At 41.4% G+C, this 27,695-nt stretch overlaps 1 protein-coding gene across 2 annotated transcripts in view; it reads right to left on the bottom strand.

Annotated features, from left to right (window-relative positions):
* Positions 1-25,953, bottom strand: part of manba (mannosidase, beta A, lysosomal) — a 63,324-nt gene extending 37,371 nt beyond the window's left edge. Inside the window, exons 1-8 of one of the 2 annotated variants that reach the window (XM_073042323.1) lie at positions 25,672-25,953; positions 22,264-22,358; positions 19,118-19,223; positions 18,430-18,600; positions 9,443-9,566; positions 7,033-7,211; positions 5,631-5,741; positions 3,308-3,459 (exon numbers count right to left, since the gene is read on the bottom strand). In XM_073042323.1, the coding sequence (XP_072898424.1) occupies positions 3,308-3,459; positions 5,631-5,741; positions 7,033-7,211; positions 9,443-9,566; positions 18,430-18,600; positions 19,118-19,223; positions 22,264-22,358; positions 25,672-25,866 (1,133 nt within the window). In that variant the 5' untranslated portion in view covers positions 25,867-25,953. The remainder of the gene's footprint in view (positions 1-3,307; positions 3,460-5,630; positions 5,742-7,032; positions 7,212-9,442; positions 9,567-18,429; positions 18,601-19,117; positions 19,224-22,263; positions 22,359-25,671) is intronic. The other variant, XM_073042324.1, reaches the window with a different exon arrangement.
* Between the last annotated feature and the right edge of the window lie 1,742 nt (positions 25,954-27,695).

The raw sequence follows: 27,695 nt of genomic DNA, 5'->3' as shown, positions 1-27,695 counted from the left end.
TTCATCCTCCCCAACCTCCTAAACTCAATGTACGCGTCTTTCTTTTTCTTGACCAGAGTCTCAATATCTTGTCAGCCAAAGTTCCCTAATATACCAGGTTTACCCTTCTTCTTAACAAGAACACGCTGCTCCTGGACTCTTGATAATACACTCTTAAAAGCCAACCACTTGCTATTTATTCCTTTCTCTCTAAACAGAAACTGACCTGTGTTAGATCCTGCCTAGTTCTCCCAAAATTAGCCCTGTTCCAGTTTAGTATCCTAATCCGTGGACCTGTCCTATCCTTTTCCATTACTCTTAATCTAATACAGTTATGGTCACTTGAGCCAAAGTGCTCCCTGACTGCCTCTTTAGTTACCTGCCCTGCCCCATTCCCTAAGAGAAGGTCTGGTATTGTGCCCTCCTGAGCAGGACTCTCATGAAATTTTCCTAGACACATTTCTCATCCTTTCCACAATACTCCAATGCAATTTCATCATTATCCCACGTAATGGCAATGAGACTTCCTTCCTTCCTTGTGGAAATTGACTTCTAATCACATGTTGCACCTGTATGTTGGCCTTCTCAATACCAGTACAATCAGATCCCTTTGAACATTAATAGGACCCAGTCTCTCACTATTAAAAAAACACTGCTTTTCTATCTTGTGCAAAGATGATAATTTCATATTTTTCCAAGATGTATTTAATCTAAAGAATTTTGTAAGATGATAACCAGTGTTTGCTAAAGCCTTCTCTGAGATGTAGAGTTACAGAGCCTTTGGATTTTTCTGTCTTTAAGCTCACTAACTTCTCTGGTGTAATTTCATGAACACTTCCTTCCTCATTCCCTGTTAAACCTCTGGTTCTCTAATATTCCTGGCAAGTTTGTTGCATCTAATTCTTTAAAGACAGAGATGAAGTTGTCGCTTTATTCCTCTGCCATTTATTTAGTCCCCATTAGGACCCCTATCTGCCCCTACCAGTCTTCTTTTTACACTTTCGAAGAAGCTCTTAAAGTCCCTTTTTGTGTTTCTTGCCAGTCACCCCCTTGTATTATCTTGTCTTTCTTAATCAATCTTTTAGTCCTCCTTTGCTGAGAGGTCCAAAACAGTTGTTTCCCAGTTGTAGACACACAACATACGAACAGTCCCTTCAGTCCAATTGCCCCATTTACCCAAGCTAATTGCATCTGCCTAATTTAGCCCATATTCCTCTAAACCTTTCTTATACACTTACTTATTCAAATATCATGTAATTGCTGATATTGAACTCATCTCAACTGCTTTCTCTGGCACTTATTCAAAATACTCACCACCCTTTGCATTAAGAAATTTCCCCTCAGGTTCCTATGTCTTTAGGTTTAACCTATAACATAGGTTAAACCTATGTCTTCAAATTTTAAATACTGCGTGCATTTACCTGATCTACACCCCATAATTAAAACAAATCTATAAGGTCTTTTCTCAGTCTCTTACGTTGCAGGGAATAATGTCATAGCCTGCCCAACTTCCCCTGATAATCCAAGCCCTCAAGTCCTGACAGCATACTCATAAATTTTCTTTGCAATCTAATTTATGGAAGGAGTGCACCATCTTACATGGTATCCACCTATCAAGCACCTCCTGACCCATCTGTGGTACGGTCTGCAGATCCCAAGCTGCTCTCATGAGCTCACTCAGAACTCACAAGTCTGGAGTGGAAACAAGGAAGGCAAATACAACAATTGATGCAACAAAATAGAGGTCACAGAAAATATAAGAGAGTTGGATTTATCCTCAATGATTGACAAAGGCAGAGATTTTACAGAACAATTACTCAAGCTGCTTGTTGACATCAGGTTCAAAGGAAGCAAGATGTCTTACAGAGCCGTCCATGACAGGGGTGAAGCCTGCTGGAATTCAACTCTTCTATCCCTCACTGTCCCAGACATGCACTCTTTCCATTGCTATCATTAGGGAGAGGGGGTGCAGGAGCCTGAAGATCCACACCCAACAGTTCAGGAACAATCTTCAAGCATCAGATTTCTAAGCCACTGATAAACCCTTGACCACTACTTTGTTATTCCTTTTAATTTGCACTATTTTAGTTTATAATTCACAGTAATTTTTGTTTTTGTACTGTAGTGCAGCTGCAAAACAACAAACTTCATGTCAAGTATCTCAATGATAATGAGGCTTTATAAAGTATTGGTCAGATCACACTTGGAGGATTATGAGCAGTGTAGCTGCTACTCAAACAAACCAAACCCACGTAGAGACTAAGCAGGGGTGGGAGAGCAGTTAATCCTGCATGATGTGAGGGTCTTTTAATAGACTTTTGGATAGGTAATGCAGCATAGAAAAACAGAAGGCTATAGGTAAGCCTAGTAATTTCTAAGGTAGGGACGTGTTCGGCACAACTTTGCGGGCCAAAGGGCCTGTATGGTGCTGTAGATTTTCTATGTTTCTACATACAGGGTTCTCAGGACTCAAACCATCTGGTTCAAGAACAATTACCACCCCTCAACCATCACGCTCTTGAACAAAAGGAAATAACTACACTTGTGTAAGGATTCTTTTATCTTATTTCATGCTCATTATTTATTGCTATTCATTTATATCCACATTTGTATAGTTCATTGTCCATTGATCATGTTTACAGTTACTGTTCTATAGATTTGCTGAGTATGCCTGCAGGAAAAAGAATCTCAGGGTTGTATCTGGTGATATGCATGTACTCTGATAATAAATTTTACTTTGAACTTTTGGCAGTAATAAGTAGAGTAGAACATATTGAAAATCAAATACTTAAAAATGTATTTGATCCAACTAAAAAACTAAAATCATTGGCTCCTCTAGAAATCTATCCCTTTGCTGAAATGCCAAAGCCCTAATGTTTACAATGCATTGAGCCTGGTTATTTGACCCATGGCCTGATTTTTAAATCGCACAGAGCCTAGTTATCTGAGCCATACCCAACAGAACCCTACCTCAGTCTGTGCGTGCTGCATCCTCAGGGATCAACATAATTTTACAGCTTTTATGACCATAGGACATGGTTTCTTTCTTTAATTACTTCCATTAACCCATCAACCAGATGGCCATATTTATAGTTTATTCCCAGAACAACCCTGGTCTAAACCCATCAGATACCCCTGTTGTCCCATCTGTACATTGATGCAGCTTGATACTAATTTTCTCTATTCCAGTTCTGATGAAGGGCCTTCAACCTAAAATGTTAATTGTTTCTCTTTCCACACACATTGCCCAACCTGCTGACCTTGCTACATTTATTTAAATTAGCAATGTTACAGTTAATATTCACCTTGAAATTGTTTTAAAACTTACACATCAAATGTCACTCTGTCCAAAAATGCATCTGGAGGAATCCAGTTCGAACCTTTGATGAATATAGGGAGCCCATTGATTTTAAAATAAAAGCTTAAACCAGGAGATCCTGGTACAGGTTCTTGAATCAGCTCTACAGTCCTAAAATAGACCTGGAGAAAACAATTTGAAAAGTCTCAACTGGTTCAAAAATGGAATACAATTATCAATTTGATAACTGTTATAGAACATAACATAATTTCAAACTAGTTCCTTACAAGATTTAGAAGACTGATTCATGAATCCCCCACAGCCAAGTTAAAGTTCAAATCTCAACCATGTCGCTGCAACAGGATTATCTTCTACTGATTCACACAAAGATGTTAAAAGCAGGCAGGTTAATGTATTATTTGGTTGAAAGATCAATTAGCAAATTTGAAATAAGATGTGGAAGAGTGAGAAGGAAGAATGCAAAATATATTACAATCAAAGAACAGTGGAACTGACAGCTTGAAATGGTGCTGTAAAAGCCCACGTTATACTTCAAAGCTACCTGGGAGAACTTGAAGAGCTGTGATCTGTTGGACAATGAATCCAGGTGAGGATCAATGGGACAAGATGGCAATACAGTTTGCCATGGAGTAGATGAGCTGAAGGGCCTGTTTTAGTTCTGTAGTGTCAATAGTCAATAATCTTCATTTATGTTTTGGACTGGTGAGTTATGGTGACTTATAGTTGGGACTACCAAGCACAAACCTAAATTGCTGAGTATTTAATTGGTGTACACACTTTCTACACTTGGTACTCCTAATTGTGTCACCAAAACTCACTTGTCCAAAACATAAAACATGATTATTGACACTGATCATCAACACTGGCACACCTCAAGGGTGTTTGCTTAGCCCACAGCTCTACTCCCTCTACACCCACAACGGTATGGCTAGGCACAGCCCAAGCGCCATCTACACATTTGCTGATGACAGAACTATTGTTGGCAGATTTTCAGATGGTGACAAGGAGTACAGGAGCGAGATACATCAGCTGGTTGAGTGGTGTCACAATAACAACCTCATACACAACGTCAGTAAGACCAAGGAATTGATTGTGGACTTCAGGAAGGGTAAGTTTAGGGAACGTACACTGATCCTAATCGATGTACATATTTCTTACTATAATTTATAGTTTTTTATTATGTACAGTGGATTCCAGGTAATTGGACCATTGGTTAATTGGGGCAGCCAATATATTTGGGACAACTCTTAAAGAACAAAATCTACATCAAGAAAATAGCCCGGGTCCCTTTGTTTATTTAGGGCACTATGCCACTTAACTGGGACAGGAGACTGTTGCCGTACAGTTTCTAATTAGCGCCAGTTGTGTTGTACTTGCCTAGACAATACACTGTGCTTAGAGCAATCAGTTTTTTTAAAAATAGCGTCAGTTGTGTCAAAAAGAAGTGATTTTTTGTCACTGATAGTTGGCGAGAAATAAGCAGTCAGACAACTTGGAACTGTTTTATTCACCACAGTTTCAAGCATTCAGGCCAGAAACAGCCAGGAGTGAAAATAAAAACAAAACAATTTCACTACTTCAACAAGTTAGGAATTATGAAGAATTTCAAGGTATCAACTATAACCTTGAATGTTGCAATGAAAATGAAGATTTGGAGGATCTAATTGTCAAAAGAACTGTATGAAGGCAGTCCATTATTTGCACTAGGTATCTGAGCTGATTTTATTCATTTACAGTCAATCACAAGAACATGGCAGATGAATTCCTGCATCAAAAACTATTAGGAACTAATACACAGTTTTATGGTACTGTAGAGGAATTAGTAGTGTTCTAACTTGCTTTGTATTTCATTTAAATACATAAATTTGTACTGTACTCAGTTGAACAGTAGTTTATGATTTTTATACCTTTGAACTATTTCCATGAAACTTCAACAAATTGGGGCAGCTGCTTAACTGGGCAAAAATATACTGGTCCTGATGTGAAACAATTAAATGGAATCCACTGTATTGCAATGTAATGCTGCCCCAAAACAACAAAGTTCACAACATATCTCAGTGATATTAAACCTGATTCTGATTCTGCCTTGGTTATGTCCTAGACTTTAACTGTTGAGAGTGTTACAATCGAGAGTTTGATTTGGGAATTACTTCTTTTCCTATATCAGAAAATGAAATTAAAATGTCAAAACTGATTTACTGATTGATGACCAAAGTATTGTACTTTAAAATGTGTTCACTCAGAGAAAGATTATATTCATCAAAAGCTTTCACAAAACCTCACCCAACAGACTATGAAAATTTTTTTAAATATTCAAATAACATTAGCTGACCATGATGGACTTTTCAATGTGATACTCTCCTTCGACAGTGACAGCTATAGTCATGTTGTAACCAGTCTGATTGCCATATCCATGGGGCCACCAAGGATGAATAGGTGCATTCTGGAAAAAAAGGTGAATGTGGCGAGATTATAACTTTATGCATCTACGCGTTCTAATCAAGAATGATGCGCCCAACCACAGTAATAAATCTGACATTGTGACCAGACTTCAGCAAGAAGGAATAGTGTCTGTGTTTGCTTTGACCACTCCTGACACAAAGTTCCATGAGCTGGTATTTCATGCTGGGTGTTTGTTTGTGCTCAATTCATCAGGACAAAGAAACTCAGTATTCAGTCCATCTGCTCAAACTAGCCTCTGTGCCCCCACACATGCCTCTTTCTACCCTTGCTAGTGTCCCCTTTCCCTCTCAATGGTTTATCCAGCTTTCTAGTGACGGGTTCTTGCCATATTGATCCTACCAACAGCTTCATGCCTGAGACCACAGTGCTACAGCCAGTGTGATAATGTAAGCATTATGAAAGAAAATAAGGAATTGTTGACATACAAGTAATTCACAGTAGAACAGGATCTGCTGGTGATGTTGGCAAGTCTCTCTTCCTTATTCAGTAAAAACATAACGTGAACCTTTTGGTTATTCTGATGTACAGACATTACAAACAATGCTATAGACTATATACACACTTCACCCCTCCAACAATCTGGATGACAGCTATTGCCTTGGCACTTGAAAACATGAGATACAATCATCACTGAAACAGTCAGCACTGTGACAGAAAATCAGCCTGTAGCTCAAGAAGTAGCCATAGATTCATTTTCAAGAGGTGGTGGCTCAAAAAGATAGCATCCATCATGAAGGAACCTCAGCACCCAGGAAATGGCCCCTTCTTCTAGTAGAGAAGCTTGAAAACACACACTCAACAGTTAGGGGACTGTTTCTTCTCCTCAACCATCATATTCCTGATTGTCCCATGCATCCATAAACAGTACCTTGCTTTATTTTTGCACTGTTTGTTTTGTACATAATTTATATTAATTTTTATGGCTTTGAGCTGTACTGCTGCCGCAAAACAACAGATTTCACATTGTATGAGTCAGTGGTATTAAATCTGATTCTGATACAGAGGAACAAAGAGAAAGAATCATTACTACCCTAAAGCCATCTAGGTGCTGCAGCTGATCAATATGATAGTCACCAGCCTCAGTTCTAAATAAAGGATCCCCAGTGAACAGTGAACATGGATTCCCACGATGGGCACCAGTTGCAAATTCTGAAATGTTGAAGCCGACGGCATACCACTGCCATTTCACTATTGCTAATCTTCACAGGCTAATATTGTGATCTAATAAGGTTCATTTTCCCAAATCATGCATCCAATAATAAACATCTTACCTGATTAATGTACAGTCTGACTTTACTGCTGCTCTCTTTTCCCTTCCCAAGCAGTATTTTGTAAATTTGATGTGTGTGTAGAGAGGGAATGTTGGCAGTCAATTCACCTTCAACCGGCATTGAGGAAACAATATCAAAAAAGCTCTCTATTTCCACAGACCACTTCTGTTTTGTCTTATCTGTAGATGCAAACAAATACATTTCTTTATACTGGCAAATTTGGCTACTTTGGTAACAATTCAACAATATTTATTCATGAAAAAGCTCATTTTGTGATTAGTCATTTTCCATTGTACTGGAACCTAGGCCCAAACCCGGTAAAATCAGGAGTGAGCACTTCCAGTTCTTGAACCAATCTGTACAACCCTAATCACTACGTCAATATAGCAACAATATCACCACTTTGCACTACAATGGAGTTTATTTTTTGTTCCAATTCTCTTCTTTCTTGCAAAAATTGTATATAGTTTTTATTTCTATTGTGAATGCTGTGTTTCTCATGCTAGGTGATGCTGCTGCAAGGAAATTTTTCATTGCAACTATGTTGTAATCTTGAATACTGTATTAAAAGACCTAGATCATATATGTCAAACTCAAGGCCCGCGGGCCAAATCCGGCCCGCGGTGGAATTATCTTTGGCCCGCGAGATAATATCTAATTACTATTAAAGCTGGCCTCAGTAATCAAAGCGCCTATGGCGTATGATATGGCTAATGCTGAGTTTATCCAGGTACCAGGTTTTCAGGGTTTTTAGTGTTTATTCGGCAGTCTTGCTCAGCAGTCTTCTTCATAAGAAACGGAATTTGTAAAGTGAAACACTTTGTAGTTATAGCAGAGACTGAGACACATGAGAGCAGGCTGAAAAAACGGAGGCAACAAAAGCTGCGTTCGCACGCGTCCGACTGATCCGGCCCGCATGAAGCTGCATTTTGCTCAATCCGGCCCATGACCTAAAATGAGTTTGACACCCCTGACCTAGATAGAATAGGTGTGGAGAGGATGTTTCCTATAGTGGGGGAGTCTAGGACCAGAGGGCATATCAACAAATACTAAGACATCCCTTTAGAGCAAATATAAGGAAAAGTTTCTTTAACCAGGTGGTGCTGCATTGTGGAATTCATTGCCACAGATAGCTGTGGAGGCCGCTTGAGTATATTTAAAGTAGAGGCTGATAGGTTCTTGATTAGTAAGGGCATCAAAGGTCATGGGGAAAAGGCAGGAGAATGGGGTTGAGAGGGAGAATAAATCAGCCATGATGGAATGGTGGAGCAGACTCCATGAGCTGACTGGTCACATTATGCTTCCTTATCTGTCTGTGAATTCACGTGACAATAAGCTTTGACTTTGACTGTCAAAGTTTCTGCTTCCACTACCACAAGGAAGAGTTTCAAAGACTTGTGAAGGAAATAATTTTGCCCAGCTACAAATGGGCATTTAACCATAAACCTTTGTTCTAAGACCTGTCATAATAAGAACCATCGACTCTCCATCCATGTCACGCCCCCTCAGGATCTTACAGTATCAGACCTGACACCTCACAATAAGTGCTAGCCTACACAACATAGTTCTACAATCTGTGCTAAGCACATGCAGCATGTTACAGATTACACTATCAAATGAATTGATTCAAAGATCTGCATACCTTTCACATTCAGTTGTGAGCAACAGACAAAGTGCTAGAGGAACACAGCAGGTCAGGCAGCATCTATGGAGGGAAATGGACAGCAGGGGTTTCGTATACTGGTCAAGAACCTTCATCAGGGTTGAAAACAAAGAGGGGCGAGAGCTGACAGGTGGATCCATGGGGTGGGGGTGGTGATAGGCAGGTGGGGTATAGTGGGAATGATATAAGATGCTGGGAGAGGATAGATGGAAATAGCAAGCAGCTGAAGAAGATGAAACTGATAGGGGAGGAAGGTGGAGAGGAGAACCAGTGGTAGGAATGTGTGGGTGGTAAAGAGAGGGAGAAGGCGGGGGAGAGGGCATAGAGATAGAGTGATGGAGTTGGTGAGACAAGGAGAATAAAAGAGGAAAGGACAAACTACAGTGGTTACACTATCCAGTTGCGAATAGCGATGAAAAATTAAGCAGCAAAGAGGAAGAAAATACAGTGTTGAACACAGGCAGATGAATCTAAAAAACATGGTTACCAACAACACATCAGGGCATTAGTTGGCCAGGATCTCAAACAGCTCTCCCAATTTAGATGCCAGTCACCAGATGTTCATGGGTTAGATTCTGTAAGGCCAGCTGGGCATGCCATCTTTGCCATAGTAAGTCAAAGGCCTTGGTGGCTCTCGGGCTTAATTATTTTTTGCTATTCAGTAATTTGGAACAACTAAATAGCTTAAATAAACTCAAACAGAAAAACTGGCTTCAAACCTCATTGAGAAACTGGCAATACCCATACCATAAACAGAGGTTGCCGTGAGATACGTCAAGTGGCAGATGTCGTAAGCCTCAATCCGTATATCTTTCCAAATGCCTTGTGTAGGGAAGGACGGGCCCCAGTCCCAGCTGAAAGAGCACTGTTCCTGAGGATGATGCAGAAAGATGCAACATAAATCATCAGCATTCACTCACTGCATTTCCTTTTGCTCCATTCATATTCATCCAGTGTACATCCATTACACAGCCAACAGCACGGGCTCAGGCCATTCAAACTTTAAACTTCTTACGCATTTGTTGGTTAAAATGAGAAGGAAAAACCAGACTATGTTTTAGTCACTTGTTAGAGAATGGAGGAAAGTGTTTACATATTTATGAGTTACTTTATACGTAAACCAGATTGTGTGGTTAAAATGCTGTAGTGTATTCTGAGCTGCTCAGCAATTTTTCCTGGGCAGCACTACATTATCACAGTTCACAGGATGTGGTACTGACTTCGTCTGGGCCTGTTTCAAAGACTCAGTAAATACACTGAATCCGTCACTCCAATACCAAACATTGTCCAAGCTCAGGCTGCTGACCGGCAGGCACACTATTGGCATACGACCATAAGACAGAGGAGCAGAATCCATCGAATCTGCTCAGCAATTACATCATGGCTGATTTATTATTCCTCTCAATCCCATTCTCCCTGTAACCTTTGATGCCCTCACTAATCAAGAACCTTTCAACCTGGCTTTAAATACACCCAATATCTTGGGCTCCACAGTCATCTGTGGCTGTGAATTCCACAGATTCCTCAGCTCTAGCTAAAGAAGTTCCTCCTCATCTGTCCTAAATGGATACCTCTCTATTCTGAGGCTGTGCTCTTTGGTCCTACACTCCCCAACTACAGGAAACATCCTTTCCACGTCCACTCTATCTAAGCCTGTCAATATTCCATAGGTTTCAATGGGATACCCCTCATTCTTCTAAACTCCAGCAAGTACAGGCCCAGAGCCATGAAACGCTCCTCATACTTTAACCCTTTCATTCCCAGGATCATTCTTGTGAACCTCTTCTGGACCCATTCCAATGCCACTAAGTCCTTTCTTAGATAACAGGCCCAAAACTGTTCACAATACTCCAAACACTGTCTGACCAATCAGCATTACATTCTTTCTTTTTATAATCTAGTCCTCTTGAAATTAATGCTAACATTGCATTTGTCTTCCTTACCAATGTCAACCTACAAGTTAACCTTTAGGGAAACCTGCACAAATTCAAAGTAAATTTATTATCGAAGTACATATATGTCACCACATACAACCCTAAGATTCGTTTTCTTGCAAACATATTCAGTAAATCCAAGAAACATATTATAATCAATGAAAGACTGGACCTACCAGGATGGACAAACAATCAATGTGCAAAACTGTGCAAATACAAAAGGAAAAAAAATAATAAAAACTAAATATTGAGAACATGAGATGAAAAGTCCTTGAAAGTGAGTCCATAGGCTGTGGGAACAGTTCAGTGATGGGGCAAGTGAAGTTATCCCCACTGGTTCTGAATATATAACTCAGGTGGATAGTTCAGTTCAGTGATGCTGCTTTGAAACCATGTTCACATGAAGATCCTAAAGTACTATTTGAAAGGTGGTCTGGTCAAATGTTTCTCAACCCTCAAAAATTTTCTAAACAGTAAAAGAGCTGTATTAATGTTAAAAAGTTGGATTTCAAAGATATAACAGTGGCCATGTTTCAGAAACTAACAAAGTGTGAATTTTTTTGGGATGCTTCTGAGGGAAGTGACAAGACACCATATAAATAGCAACACACACAAAATGCTGGAGGAACTCAGCAACTCAGGCAGCATCTATGGAGTGGAATAAATAGTCAACATCTTGGGCGGAGACTCTTCGTTGGGTCCTGTGTATTATACTCCTGACCAGCCTGTCCAGCTGAGTTCCTCGAGCATTTTGAGTGTTGCTCAAGATTTCTAGCATCTGCAGAATTTCTTGTGCAATATAAATAGAAAGTATTTGACACACCGAGTGGCTCTAACAGCTACTTTAAACCAGTGACACGGAATCATTCTAAACATAACCTCAGACCATATATTCAAGATCATATTGCCTGTCACAGAAATACTTCTGATATTTTCCAGGAAACTAGAAGGGCTTTTATATGTAGCTGAGAAAGAATTTCCCATCCCCCTACAAGAACTTCAAGCTCTGCCTCTATAAATAAGCCTATCATTAGTACTACTGCCTTCAGGAACCACCGACCAGTAAACCTCCACAGTGGGAAAGAATTGCTCAGGTTGTAAAGCAAACTCTGTTGATTTCAGAGCTCAGTTCACAAGGAGCCTGCAGCATTCGGAGTGCTCCGAATGGTCCAATCCACTGTCTGGCACAAATAAAATGCTCCTCACATTAGCTTATGCTGCACCTTATATTGAGAAGTTCACTGGATTTCTTTAACATACAGTACTGTGCAAAAGTCTTGGGCACATATATATGTGGCGGCCTGGTTGCGTAGTGGTTAGCAAAACACTTTACAATACAGGTGACCCGGGTTCAATTCCCTCTGCTGCCTGTACATTCTCCCCATGACCATGCAAATTTCTTCTGGGTGCTCCAGTTTCCGCCCACAGTCCAAAGATGTACCTGCTGGTAGGTTAATTGTTCACTGTAAAATGTCCCGTGATTAGCATAGGATTAAGTCGGGAGATTGCTGGGGGAGTGCAGTTCAAAGGACTGGAAGGGCCTATTCCTCACTTATTTTAACAAAATCATAAATAACGACTTTTGCACAGTACCGTAGCCACTAAAAAAAAATATCATGAGCTAGGTGAGTAATGATAAACCTGATTCTGATATGGGTCTCTATTGTGGGCTGAGAGTGGAAAGGGAACAGGGAGAGGGGAATCATGGTTGGGAAAAGGGGAAGGGAGAGGGAACAGTAAGCACCAGAGAGACATTCTGTAATGATAAATAAACCAATTGTTTGGAATCAAATTACCTTGCCTGGTGTCTCAGAATTGGGTGTGTCTGTACCCACACCACCCACCGACCTTGACACTCCTTCTCTGCCACCTATCCCACACCCCTTCCAAGGCACTCCACCCTTGCCATTCCCAACATCTTTTACTCCTGCCAAATTTACAAACTTGCTCTCTGCTCCACATTGACGAAGATAATACTGTTCAAAAGCCTAGCACCCTAGCTTTCAACAGTATATATGTCTAAGACTTTTGCACAATACTGCAGTTAAAGACTATTGGCCCTTAACACTGTCATGAAGCCACTCAGTAGTATCAATTCAGCAGTAAATATCAATCCCTGCCAATATAGTCAGCATAGCTTTGTCAAGGGCAGGTTGTGCCTTAGGAGCCTGATTGAATTCTTTGAGGATTTATAAAAACACTTTCCTGAAGGTAGAGCAGTGGATGTAGTGAATATAGATTTCAGTAAGACACCTGATAAGGTTCCCCATGCAAGGCTCATCAAGAAAGTTAGGAATGTAAGGAGACCTGGCTTTGTGGATGCAGAATTGCTTGCCCACAGAAGGCAAAAGGTGATTGATCTTATTCTGCCTGGAGATCGCCCACCAGTGCTGTCCTGCAGAGATCTGTTCTGGGACCCCTCCTCTTTATGATTTTTATAAATGACTTGGATGAAGAAGTACAAGGGTGGTTTAGTAAGTTTGCTGATGACAGAAAGGTTGAGGGGTGTTGTGGATAGCCTGGAGGGTTGTCAGAGGTTACAGCAGGACATCGTTGGGATGCGGAACTGGGCGGAGAAGTGGCAGATGTAGTTCAACCCTGATAAGTGTGAAGTGGTTCATTTTGGAAGGAAAAAATTTGAAGGCAGAATATAATATTAATGGTAAGACTCTTGGCAATGTGGAGGATCAGAGAGATCTTGGGGTCTGTTTCCACAGGACACTCAAAGCTGCTGCACAGGATGACTGTGTCGTTAAGAAGGCATATGGTGTGTTGGCATTCATCAACTGTGGGATAAAGTTCAAGAGTTGTGAGGCAATGTTACAGTTATCTACAAGTTGGTTCGACCCCACTTGGATACTGTGTTCCGTTCTGGTCACCTCACTACAGGAAGGATGTGGATATTATAGAAAGAGGGCAGAGGAGATTTACAAGGATGTTACCTGGATTGGAGAGCATGCCTTATGAAAATAGGTTGAGTGAACTTGGCCTTTTCTCCTCGGAATAACGGAAGATGAGATGTGCCTTGATAGAGGTGTATAAGATGATGAGAGGCATTGATCATGTGGATAGCCAGAGGCTTTTTCCAGGGCTGAAATGGCTAACACGAGGGGGCATAGCTTTAAGGTGCTTGGAAGTAGGTACAGAGGTGATGTCACGGGTAAGTTTTTCACACAGAGTGGTGGATACGTGGAATGCACTGCTGGCAACAGTGGTGGAGACAGATACAATAGGGTCTTTTAAGAGCCTCTTAGAGGGCTATATGGTAGAGAGATTCTAGGCAGATTCTAGGGTAGGTTACATTGTCAGCACAACATTGTGGGATGAAGGACCTGTAATGTGCTCTATATGTCTACATTCTATGTTATAATACTTTAATATCCTACACAGTCTTTGCACAGACACTTAAATGCAAACCTTCCATTGCACGAATGATTAAAACAATATTTTGGCAGCAGATCTCCAGCACAGTAAACAGCCTTTGTAAATAGTTTAAAATAGATGATCTAACTTTAGAATTAGACAGCTGTCTTTCATGATATCTTCTCAGTTCCAATCCCTTGCTTTGCTATTTCCCTTTAAAATCATTTAATTTATATCTTTACAATTTCAGGTCGGCATAAGCGTGATTCACGGCAAGCACATCAATACCTATTAAAAAGTATTCTTTCGTTTGTCAAAACATCTACAAAATGTTAGCGAAAAATGACAAGCCCCATCGTCAGCTTCCACATCCAAGGAGTTTCAGCACAGTAAAAGAGAATGCAGACGCCAGAATGTGGAGTAACAATTTGGACGCTCTGTTGCTTAAGGCACAATGAAGGGTACATGGCAAATATTTAAGATGTATTGAGGTGCCACATGTAAATACCTGAGCCAACATTGAAGAGTGGAAATCTTGCTGTAGAAATTTTGATTCTGTGTTTGAATAGGCTATAATTTCTAGGTTATTAAAACTGTTACCATTTCATTTTAGCCAAGCCCCAGTAAAAAATGAAAGGCAGATAGAAGTCAACTAATGTTATGAACAAAGATTTCAGTTACCTACAGTAAGAACATAAGAGATAGCCATAAGAACATAGGAGCAGTAGCCACTTCAGCCCTTCAGCTGGTCCATCATTCAACAAGATCGCAGCTGAGTTTCTCCAGCACTATACCCATTTTCTCTTGTTTATGCAGATGCTGGAAATCCAAGCAACATGCACAAAATGCTGCAGAAAAAGCAGGCCAGGCAGTATCTATGGATAAAAGTGCAGTTAACATTTTGGGCCAAAACCCTTCAGCAGGACTGGGGAAAAAAATGAGGAATAGATTTTAAAAGGTGGGGGAGGAGAGGGAGAAACACAAGGTGATAGGTGAAACCAGGGAGGGGAGGGATAAAGTAAAAGAACTGGGAAGTTCATTGGTGAAAGAGATACTGGACTGGAGAAGGAGGTATCTAATAGGAGAAGACAGAAGACCCTGGAAGAGGGGGGGGGGGGGGGAGAAGGAGCACCAGAGGAAGGTGATGGGTAGGGAAGGAGATAAGGTGAGAGAGAAAAAGGGGATGGGGAATGGTGAAGGAGAGGGGTGGTGGGGAGGAATTACCATAAGTTTGAGAAATCAGTGTTCCTACCATCAGGTTGGAGGCTACCGAGACAAAACATAAGGTGTTGTCGCTCCAACCTGAGTGTGGACTCACTTCGACAGTAGAGGAAGCCATGGATTGACATATCAGAATAGGAATAGGAAGTGGAATTAAAATGGGTGGCCACTGTGAGATCCTGCTTTTTCTGGTTTACAGAGCATAGATGCTTGGCGAAACGTCGGGTATCACCAATTTACAGGGGGCCACACCGGAGCACTGGATGGTATTGAGGGAGGAAGCGTAGGGGCAGGTGTAGCACTTGTTCCGCTTGCAAAGATAAGTACCAGAAGGGAGATCAGTGGGGAAGGACGAATGGACAGGGGAGTCACGTAGGAGGCGATCCCTGCGGAAAGCAGATAGTGGGGGGGGGGGGGGGGGGGGGGCCAGAAAGACGTACTTGGTGCTGGTATCCCATTGGAGATGGCAGAAGTTCTGATGAATTAGGAAAATTGGGGACAGTAGCCAGTGTAGGCTTGAAAGAAAGACTGTTCCACGTAGCCACTCTCCTCCATCTAGCGAAACTTGTCCTCACTCTTAATAATTTCTCCTTTGGCTCCTCTCACTTCCTTCAAACAAAAGGTGTAGCCATGGACACTTGCATGGGTCCCAAGTTTCCCTGCCATTTTGTCGGCTACGTGGAACAGTCTATGTTTCAAGCCTACACAGGCGTCCATCCCATACTTTTCTTATGCTATATCGATGACTGCATTGATGCTGCTTACTGCACCCACGTGGAGCTCGTTGACTGTATCAACTCTGCCTCCATCTTCCACTCTGCCCTCAATTTTACCTGGTCTATTTCTGACACCTCCCTCCCCTTTCTTGATCTCACTGTCTCTATCTCTGGAGACAGCTTATCTACTGATGTCTATTATAAACCCACAGGCTCTCACAGCTACCTGGATGAAACCTCTTCCAACTTGTAAAAACGCCATGCCCCTCTCTCAATTCCTCCATCTCCGCTGTATCTGCTCTCAGGATGAGGCTTTTCATTCTAGAACAAAGGAGATGTCCTCCTTTTTCAAAGAAAGGGGCTTCCCTTCCTCCACCACCAACGCTACCCTCAACCGCATTTCTTCCACTTCATGCACGTCTGCTCTCACCCTATCTTTCTGCCACCCTACCAGGGTTAGGGTTCCTCTTGTCCTCACCTAGAATCCCTCAAGCCTCCATGTCCAGCACACAATTCTCCGGAACTTCTGCCATCTCCAATGGGATCCCACCACCAAGCACATCTTTCCCTCCCCTACCTTTCTGCTTTCCACAGGGATCGCTCCCTATGTGACTCCCTTGTCCATTCATCCCCTGCCACTGATCTCCCTCCTGGAACTTATCCTTGCAAGCAGAATAAGTACTACACTTGCCCCTACACTTACTCCCTCACTACCATTCAGAGTCCCAAATAGTCCTTCCAGGTGAGGCGACACTTCACCTGTGAGTCTGTTGGGGTCATATACCGTGTCTGGTGCTCCCGGTACCAGTAGCCTCCTGTATATCGGTGAGACCCCACATAGATAGAGAGACCGCTTTGCCAAGTACCTACGCTCTGTCCGCCAGAAGCGGGATCTCCCAGTGACCATTCATTTTAATTCCACATCCTATTCCCATTCCAATATGTGAATCCATGGACTTCTCTACTGTCAAGATGAGGCCACACTCAAGTTAGAGGAACAACATCTTATATTCCGTCTGGGTAGCCTCCAGCCCAATGATATGAGCATCAACTTCTTGAACTTCTGGTAATGCTGCCACCCCCACCCCATCTCCTTTTCCCTCTCTCACCTTATCTCCTTGCCTGCCCATCGCCTCTCTCTGGTGCTCCTCCCTCCCTTTTCTTTCTTCCATGGGCTTCTGTCTTCTCCTATCAGACTCCCCCTTCTCCAGCCCTGTATCTCTTTCACCAATCAACTTCCCAGCTCTTTACTTCACCCCTCCCCCTCACAGTTTCACTGATCACCTTGTGCTTCTCTCTCCCACCTTTTAAATTTACTCATCTTTTTTTCTCCAGTCCTGCCAAAGGGTCTCAGCCCAAAATGTCGACTGTACTTTTTCCATAGATGCTGCCTGGCCTGCTGAGTTTCTCCAGTATTTTGTGTGTGTTGCCCATACTCTATGATCCCCTAACATCTAGAAATAATCATCGTTTCGAATGAACTCAACAACTGATCTTCCACAGAACACTTAGAAGTCTCACTGCCTTTCAAGCGAAGAAATTTCTCCTCACCTTGGATACAAATGGCTCACCCTTACTGTGAGACTATGACCCCTGGTTCTGCACTCCTCAAACATCCTTCCTGCATGAAGCCTGTCATGCCAATCAGAATTTTGTAAACATCAGTGAGATCTACTCTCTTTCGTGTAAACAGAAGGAAATACAGTTCCACTCTACTCAATCTCTTCTCAAAGAGCAACACATCTCTGGAACCAATCTTATTCTCAGTCTCTCTTTATGCATTCATATTGATTGTTGATGTTCCTCCAACAAATTGTGTTGCTCCTCCAGTAGACTGTTGGCTGCTTCAAGTACCAGCATCTGCAGACTCTTGTGTCTGTCCTTGCTTAGTTAACTCACCAGTCACAGTTTTATCAGTATTTCTAATTTATTTCTTGCATTCTCAACTTTTCCTTTTGACTGAATTATATTGATCTCACTAACAAAATCTACACAAAGGCGTAGGATTTTAAAGTAGATTCAATGCAGAGCAGGTGAGCACTGAGAGATAACTGCAGCATCTGCTTCCTTTGTCCTTACACATAATCTGCACATTTTCAACTTAAATTTAACTTCATGTTTCCTCATTGTTTAATTTGCATAAACAAGAAATTTGTTAATCTACATACGTCTATTTATTTCTTTGAGCCTGAAGACCACACTCAATGGTTTGAAAACAGCTTCTTCCCTCCACAGATTCTCCATTCTACCTTTTTTGGATTATTTATTTATTTTTGTAATTTATAGTGATTTTATGTCTTTGCACTGTACCGTTCCTGATAAACAATAACTTTCAAGTCATATGAGTCAGTGATTCTGATTCCGGACTTAGAAAACAGATTTCATCACACAAAGATGGACTGAAAATATTTACTCTCCAGATAACACATTATAAAGATCAAAAGCTTGAATCCTAAAACAAAAGACAAAATTTTGCCAATTCTCAGAGCCTCATGATCACCTTTCTCACAAAGTTGACATGACATTCTCCATTTTGCTGAGGTGGAGGGCAGTCAGGAGGCACTGAGTATGCCTTGTGCTGAGCATTCTGCTGTGCTGCATAAGAAATTGCTGATAAAAAGCGCACCTCAATGTAGTTTTGTTCCTTAATCACGTTAGTAGAATCGAAAGTCTAAAATGATGAATAAACCAAAATCAAAGATGTTAAAATGCATGAATATTAAGGTTTAATATTTACAAACGGTTCAGTCTTTGGAGTACTTTTAACAATACTGTACACAAAATTCCCTTCAAATTACTGATGCCAAATAAACTTGAAGAAAGAAACTAAGTTCTTTTCTTGATGGCTTGTTGGAAATAGTAAGCATTTATCCTGGAAATAAATGCAGGACATCATCTCGATTCAAATTCAAATAATAATAAAATAAAAATAATAAAATCTGGCATGATTTGAATAAAGCATTTGCCTGAATATTTTACTAATTAACAAAACAATTGTAACTCAAAAGTCCTGCTGAAGGGTTTCAGCCTGAATTAACAACTGTACTTTTATCCATAGATGCTGCCTGGCCTGCTGAATTCCTCCAGCATTTTGTGTGTGTAACTCAAAAGAAAATATTTTTATTACTAGTTAAGAATTCTCAATATGGCCTGTTGATGCTAAATAAGTTTTGTGTGGGTTCACTCACGTATCTGTGAAACATGTTACTAGATGTTCCAATTGTAACATTATTGATAAGGATTGTAGCAGCAGTGTCAAGACCATCACAGACTAGGTTTATTCTCTTCCACTTCCTGTTAAAACAAAGAAATGATAAGACATTATACAGACCTTAAATGTTCTGAGGGTGGGGAGTGGGCTGAGGAAGAAGAATGAAGATGAGAATCGGTGAGGAGAGGCTGGTGGATAAGCAATGTGGGGGGGAGATGAGTGTTTGAATCAGCCCCAAGCACTGAAGGGACCTCCTTTCTATCTCCTGTCATGGGATTCTTGCTGTTAAAACTACACCTGAGATGAGTCTAAGAATAGGGAAGTGTAATTTTTTTAAGAATCATGGCTTAGCAAAAATCAGAACATTTTCTAGGACAATTTTTGTTTGTTGGCTGATAAGACCATAAGAGATTGTGAAGGCATTAGTAAAGATCTTTCAAGAATCATTGGACTCTGGCGTGATTCCGGAGGACTAGAAAATTGTAAATGTCACTCCACTCTTTCAGAAAGGAGAGAGGCAGCAGAAAGGAAATTATAGACCAGTTAGCCTGACCTCCGTGGTTAGGAAGATGTTGGAGTCATTTACTTGGTGACACAAGACAAGATAGGACAAAGTCAGCGTGGTTTCCTTAAGGGGAAATCTTGCCTGACAAATCATTTGGAACTCTTTGAGGAGATTACAATTAGGATAGATAAAGGGGATGCAGTGGATGTTGTATATTTGGATTTTCAGAAGGCCTTTGACAACGTGCCACACATGAGGCTGCTGACCAAGTTAAGAGCCCATGGTATTACAAGAAAGTTACTAGTATGGTTACAGCATTGGGTTATAGGTAGGAGTCAGCAAGAGGGAATAAAATAATCCTCTTTTGGTTGGCTGCCAGTGACTATTGGCTGCAGTCGGTGTTGGGACTGCTGCTTTTTATGCTGTATGTCAATGATTTAGATGATGAAATGGATAGCTTTGTTATCAGAATCAGGTTTATTATCACCGGCATGTGACATGAAATCTGTTAATTTAGCAGCAGCAGTTCAATGCAATACATAATATAGTAGAGAAAAAAAAAGTTTGAAAAAAAAGTAAATCAATGACAGTATACGTACATTGAATAGGTTTAAAAACATGCAAAAATAAACAGAAATGCTGTATATTAAAAAAATTAAGTGAGGTAGTGTCCAAGGGTTCATTGTCAATTTAGGAATCGGATGGCAGAGGGGAAGAAGCTGTTCCTGAATCGCTGAGTGTGTGCCTTCAGGATTCTGTTCCTCCTAACTGATGGTAACAGTGAGAAAAGGGCATGCCTTTTCATTAAGGAGGTCCTTAATAATTAATGCTGCCTTTCTGAGACATTGCTCCCTGAAGATATCCTGGGTACTTTGTAGGCTAGTGTCCAAGATGGAGCTGACTAGATTTATAACCCTCTGCAGCTTCTTTCGGTGCTGTGCAGTAGCCCCCACCCTCCACACCAGACAGTGACGCAGCCTGTCAGAATGCTCTCCACAGTACAACTATAGAAGTTTTTGAGTGTATTTGTTGACATGCCAAATCTCTTTTAACTCCTAATAAAGTATAGCCACTGTCATGTCTTCCTTATAACTACATCGATATGTTGGGACCCGGTTAGATCCTTACATATCTTGACACCCAGGAACTTGAAACTACTCACTCTCTGCACTTCTGCTCCCTCTATGAGGATTGGTATTTGTTCCTTTGTCTTACCCTTCCTGAAGTCCACAATCAGCTCTTTTGTCTTAATGACGTTGAGTGCCAGTTTGTTGCTGCGGCACCACTCCACTAGTTGGCATATTTCACTCTTGTATGCCCTCTTGTCACCACCTGAGATTCTACCAACAATGGTTGTATCATCAGCAAATTTATAAATGGTCTTTGAGTTATGCCTAGCCACACAGTCGTGTGTATATAGAGAGTAGAGCAGCGGGCTAAGCATACACCCCTGAGGTGCGCCAGTGATGATAACCGATTAGTAAAATGGGCAAGAAAGTAGCAAATGAAATACAATGTTGGAAAATGCAGATTCATGCACTTTGGAGAAGAAATAAATGTGCAGACTATTTTCTAAATGGGGAGAAAATACAAAATTCTAAGATGCAAGAGGGCTTGGAAGTCCCTGTGCAGAAAAGTCTAAAGGTTAACTTGCAGGTTGAGTCAGTGGTGAGGAACACAAATGCAATGTTAGCGTTCATTTCAAGAGATCAAGAATATACGAGCAGGAATGTGATGTTGAGTCTTAATAAGGCAATGGTGAGGACTCACCTTGAGTATTGTGAACAGTTTTGGGTTCCTTATCTAAGAAAAGATGTGCTGGAAAGAGGTTCAGAGGAGGTTCACAAGGATGTTTCCGGGAATGAAAGGGTTATCATATGAGGAACATGTGATAGCTCCAGGCCTTTACTCACTGGAATTTAGATGGGCAAGGAGGGATCTCATTGAAACCTTTCGAATGTTGAAAGGCCTCAACAGAGTAGATGTGGAAAAGATGTTAAACATGGTGAGACGTGTCTAGGACAAGAGGGCACAGCCTCAGGGGCATCCATTTAAAACAGAGATGTGGAAAAATTTCTTTAGCCAGAGGGTGATGAATTCATGGAATTTTTACCACAGGCAGCTTTGGAGGCCAGGTCGTTGGGTGTATTTTGATTAATAGGTTCTTGATTGACCATGGCATCAAAGGTTACAGGGAGTGAGGCTAAGGAGGGGAAATAAAGGATCAACCATGATTGAATGGCGGAGCAGACGTGAAGGGCCAAATGGCCTAATTCTACTCCTATGACTTATGGTCTTAACAGATCCCCTTCCGTAGATGTGGCCTGACCTGCTGAGCATTTTCAGAGTTCAGCTTTTATCTCAAATTTCCACCATCTTGATTTCTAGATTTAATTGCACTTGTTTGAAGTTAACGTATATAGCTCAGTGCTTTGAATGTATTTCCCTATTTAGAAATGTTCAGTATTCCCAGTATTTTCTGGTTTTCGTTAAGTATTACAACATCTCAGTTGCAGTATTTGCCATTATATATCAGATTCTAGGACATCTTATCACCCACTCTCAGAAGGTACTCAGTTTTGCGGAAATGCATTTTTCACCCCACTAAACCAACCAACCTCACGTCAGGAGGCAATGTGAAAGTCCGGCTGTAGGTCCAGTTGTCCAAAGCAATCCATCTGTAGGCCACATCATTAAACCTATAGTAGGGATCCTATAATTCAAAAAAGAGTAAGATTTATATACATAAAAAGCTTTTCTTTTATAGCACCTAATGATTATTCTTCAAAAATGAACTGAAGCCAGTTGTATTTAAGATTATCTCTAAATGCAGGACATCATCTCCTGAGCCTACAGCATGCAGTTTAATGGGTACAGGTGCTGAGATCTCCCTGCCCTGCAATACTGCAGCAGCACTGTCATCAAGATGGCAGCAATTTAAGGTAGCCACCGTCTTGAGTTCAGTTCAAAATGGTTAATAAATGTCAGGTTTGCCTATGTCCCTTCTTCCTGGGAAAATCATTTCAGTCCTGATGGTTTTGACCCAAGAAGTCAATAATTCTATTCCTTCCACACATGCTGCTTGACCTGATGAGTTCTTCTAGCACACTGCTTGTTTAGGAAAGGTAATTAAATACTTAAAGAATCCACAGTGCCTACACAAGTTTGTGATAATGGTCATAATCCAGGCAACTCTCCCCACTCCTGTTTTCTTTATCTCACTCATTTCAGCAAATGGTTTCATCCCTTTATTTCCCGCCACCTATCCAACCTTCCCTTAAATCCACCTATTCCCAAGTTGATTACTGACTCTCTGTGGGAGTGAGAGACAAGCACTAAAATAGGCAAGGCATTGAAGAAATCAGTCCTAAAAATGAGCAAATGGGATTAGTGCAGATGGGCAAAATTGGCTTGTTTCTGTGATGTGTTACTCTATATGTATTGGGCTATGGCCTGAAACTTTTCCTGACACACACAATAGAATACTGACATTCTCTGAATGAGGGGGGAATCACACTGAACCCCATTGAAAGGCCAAGATAAAGTGGGTGTGGAGAGATTGTTTGTTTGAGAACCAGAATACAAGGACATCTCTTTAGGAAAGTGATGAGGAATTTCTTTAGCCAGAGAGTGGTGAATCTGTGGAATTTATTGCCAACAGTTGTGGAAGTATATCTAAAGTGGAGGATGATAGGTTCTTGATTAATAAGGGTGTCAAATATTACAGAGAGAAGGCAGGAGAATGGGATTGAGGGGGTTAATAAATCAGCCATGATGCAATTGTGGAGTAGACACTATTCTGCTCCTATGTCTTATGGCAGGGGCCCCAGTCTGGGGTCCGCCCATCCCTCGGTTAATGGTGGAGGTTCATGGCATAATAAAAGGATGGGAACCTATATCTTATGGTCTCTGTTTTGGAGTTGGGGAGGGAGGAAGAGAAGGAGGACAAATATTGTGCAAGACTTAATCGGTTCCATTTTCATTACTAAAAGTTTAACTCCCTGTTTATGATCAAAACAACTTCATGCTGTCCTTCTTCTAATTCTCTTACATACTGCCTGAAATCAGCTACCAAGTTGTGATTGTGACAAGACTTCAGAAATGCTTGATTCAATGTGAAGTACTTTAGAGCTTACTGACATATTGATAAAAATTTTCTAAAAAGTGTCACAAGATCTTAATGCAGGGGTTCCCAACCTTTTTAATGCCACGGACTCTTACCATTAACTAAGGGGTCCATGGACCCCAGGTTGGGAACCCCTGGCTTAATGCAATTACCTTGAGCAAGCCAAGGGCTTTAATAATTTTTCTTTTAATTATAGGATGTGGACTTTACAGTCCAAGCCCAAATTTAATTGCCCATCACTAAATGTCCCGGAGAAGGTGGGTGTCAGATGTTTTCTTGATCTTCTACAGGAAGATGAGGAGTGAGTACACCCAAAAATCTGTTAGATACAGTTGTTGGTAATTAAGCACTCCCAACAGTACAAAACGAGATAGTATCTTGTGTTTTCTATATCCTTAAAAGTGCCAGCTCAATGGTGAAAGTGCTACCCTCTGAGACACATTATGTTTTTAACAGTTGAGGTCAGTATCTATCACCATCTTTAACTGCCCTGAAGAAGCAACAGAGCTGCTTTCTTAAACTGCTAAGCTTTATTCCCTCGGCTCCTAAATTCAATTTCATGATTGATGAAGGCCAATACACCGTATGCCTTCTTAACCACAGAGTCAACCTGCGCAACTGCTTTGAGTGTCCCATGGACTCGGACCCCAAGATCCCTCTGATCCTCCACATTACCAAGAGTCTTACCATTAATACTATATTCTGTCATCATATTTGACCTACCAAAATGAACCACTTCATACTTATCTGGGTTGAACTCCATCTGCCACTACTCAGCCCAGTTTTGCATCCTATCAATGTCTCGCTATAACCTCTGACAGCCCTCCACACTATCCACAACACCTCCAAACTTTGCGTCATCAGCAAACTTACTAACCCACCTCTCCACTTCCTCATCTGGGTCATTTATAAAAATCACGAACATAAGGGTCCCAGAACAGATCCCTGAGGCACACCACTGGTGACAGATCTCCATGCAGAATACAACCACTCTTTGTCTTCTGTGGGCAAGCCAGTTCTGGATCCACAAAGCAATGTGCCCTTGGATCCCACGCCTCCTTGAGAGTACCAAAAGCTAAAGTCACCCAGTAAGAGGAGAATATTCTGTAAAGTTGTGCCTGAATAGCTTTAGGGAGGTATAAGGAATGGAGTCTGAACCTGCTCAGAGGCTGAGCACCAGGAGTATATTTAAAAACTCAGATGAGGCTTGCTTTTGCAGTTTGATCTGAAATCCACCGATATGGCCCACAGAACAGTAACATTTGCTAAATCACATTCTGCAGATTGTGCAACCACTTGCAGACTTGTGACTCAAAAATGAGTGCTATCCACAGGGCTGCACCTCAGATACCACTTATTGTTACTCTGCCCAACCAGAGTTGACTCAATCCTGGTGGAGATTTGTTCCCCTTCTAAGCACATACCCCACCCCATATGCTCTTCCCCACCCCACCCTACCCTCAGCACCAGTGACCATTCCCCCCCCCCCCCCCCCACCGTCCTCACCCTCAGCACTGGTCACTCCCAACACTGCTATCAGAGTCAGGTTTATTATCATCGGCATGTGACATGAAATTTGTTCCCGAGCATAGGTCACTCCCCACTACCATCCTAACCACCGGCACTGGACACCTCACACTCCCACACTAACACAAGCATCACTCTAACCCTCAACACCGGTCATTCCCGAAACTGCTCTAACCCCTAGCACTGGTCACTCCCCACCTCACCTTAACAACCTACACTGGAAACTCCCCCCCAACTGCCCGCATCCTCAATACCGGCCATTCCCTGCACCGACCTGCCCCGTCGCCCTCCACCACTGTGTTCCCTCCAGTGGGAACACATGCCAAAAACCTTCCCATCCTCCCCACACCGGGATCAGACGATGGGACCTCACCCGAATAACGCCGCCATGAAGCAGCGCGCTGTGGACGTTCCCGGGAACCGTGGCGGGCGTGCGCACGCTTCCGTTACCATTGCGGACCTCCCAGAAGCTTCCACTCAGGCTGTAGAGCTGGGCGTGTACGGCGGTGGCGGTGGCGGCAGCGGCAGCAAGCAGCAGAGTGATCACCCTTGGGCACGGTGCCGGCATCACCGTAAGCGTTCGGCCTGGTGCCAAGGCCGAGCGGCTAATGAAACGTCAGACGTGAGGTCGCTCCCTCGGCCCTCCCACCGTGCGGCACTCCCTCGGCCCATCATTCTGGAATAGGCCTTGCCCCGACCTTGGACATTCGCTTGTAACTCGTGACGATCGGGGTACCGGCGTAGATTTGCGAGTGAACACTGGGAGAGAACGCCATTAACTCCTTTAACGCTAAAACACAATTGCAGCTTCACCCGTCTGTTAGTGATCATGCTATGGTACGTGATCGCGAGGTAAGGAACCAAAAGGAGATAGCTGTGCCTGCAGATGTATTTTTTGTATACAATGAACTATAGACACAAACCATGATCTTAGCTCTTTAATGAACGTTTCCTGCATCACTCACTGAAATTAAACAATAGCCGTTATAAACTACATGGAATAGAAATCTACATGGATATGAATCAGGTTGTCATGTTTTTATTATGATACAAAATAACTTTGCAAAAAAATTTACAAAATTAGTTTCTGTATTGACTTCTTTAAAACAAATACACATCACTCAGCATACATGAGATACCCTCCTGCTTTCTTAAATTTATGAAGTTTAATAATCGTTTACTATTCTCCAGTCCAAATACATTGAAAACTGAGTTAGCAGATCCCATGTAGGTGTATTACTTGCATAAAGTTGTCCCACATCTTTTAAAATTAAATTTAAAACTATTTAAATATTGACAGATCAATACTACAATACTTTTCAAATATGACTTTGCTCCATGGAATTCAGATTGGATATCCATGGTGGAGTCATATTTAAAGAAAATCAAGCAACATGAGTATACTGTTGAAAGCTATGATCTCATGAAAAGATTAATTCCCAAATAGGTATTTTCTATAAGTAAACACCAAGTACAGGGAACAGTCAAATGCAATAGCTCCTTTTCAGACACAGCACAGCGTCAATGGATTCAATAACCACCTTTACTAGAAAATTCCATAATCTTTAAAGAGATCAAGGGCAGGCCTGTTTTAAAATTTAGAGTGAAAGGATCATAGATTTTCAGCATCATGATTTAATATTTTTACTTTCATATGGGAAATGAGGGATGAATGGCACAAAAACAGAAGCAAGTAGCACAAAACAATTTAGTTTGTGATCATGGTTCTACTTGAATAATTTGCACATTAATCTTTTATTAGCACATATTTAATGCAGCTTTAACACCAGTTTTTGTTGAATGGGTTCAGTCCAATTCATTACCTATTAAAATTGCCTGGAAAAAGTACATCACTGAACAATTCAATATTCACATGAACAGAATTTATAGAGGGGAAGTTTTTTTTGGAGGGGAGAGATGATGATGTTATTCATGTTTAGGATTCATACAGGTGAAAGCATGGTTGTTAGTCAAGGCCTGGAAGAAATGAGCAAGAGAACCATTAGGTCCAGAGTGTGTGATGGTGTAGAGATCTGAAAATTCGGACAAGAATTTTAATCACGTGGACTAGCAGGTACACAGTGCAAACTTAGGGAGATAGGCAAATGGGGCTGGTGCAAAGTGTCAACTTCAATGTTTGGGATAAGTACAAATTTAGCAGCCAGAAGAATTATTGGAATATAGAAGGTATATTTCAGCAACTAATGGCTGTAAAGATAGGATTAAGGGTGTGTGAAGTAAGAATCAAAACAGCAAATGGTCAGTTAGCATTTCAGGTGTGTCTGTTTCAGATTGATGAGAAATCTTTCCATATATGCTGTTTTATCTAACTACTACTGGCATGCACCTCCATAATTATTTCAAATTTCTAACATCAGCCATATTTTACTTTTTATG

Source organism: Hemitrygon akajei, chromosome 4 (assembly GCF_048418815.1).
Source record: "Hemitrygon akajei chromosome 4, sHemAka1.3, whole genome shotgun sequence".
In the NCBI taxonomy this organism is placed as follows: Eukaryota; Metazoa; Chordata; class Chondrichthyes; order Myliobatiformes; family Dasyatidae; genus Hemitrygon; species Hemitrygon akajei.
The sequence above is the reverse complement of the archived record's forward strand: the minus strand, read 5'-3'. Positions and strand labels throughout refer to the sequence as shown.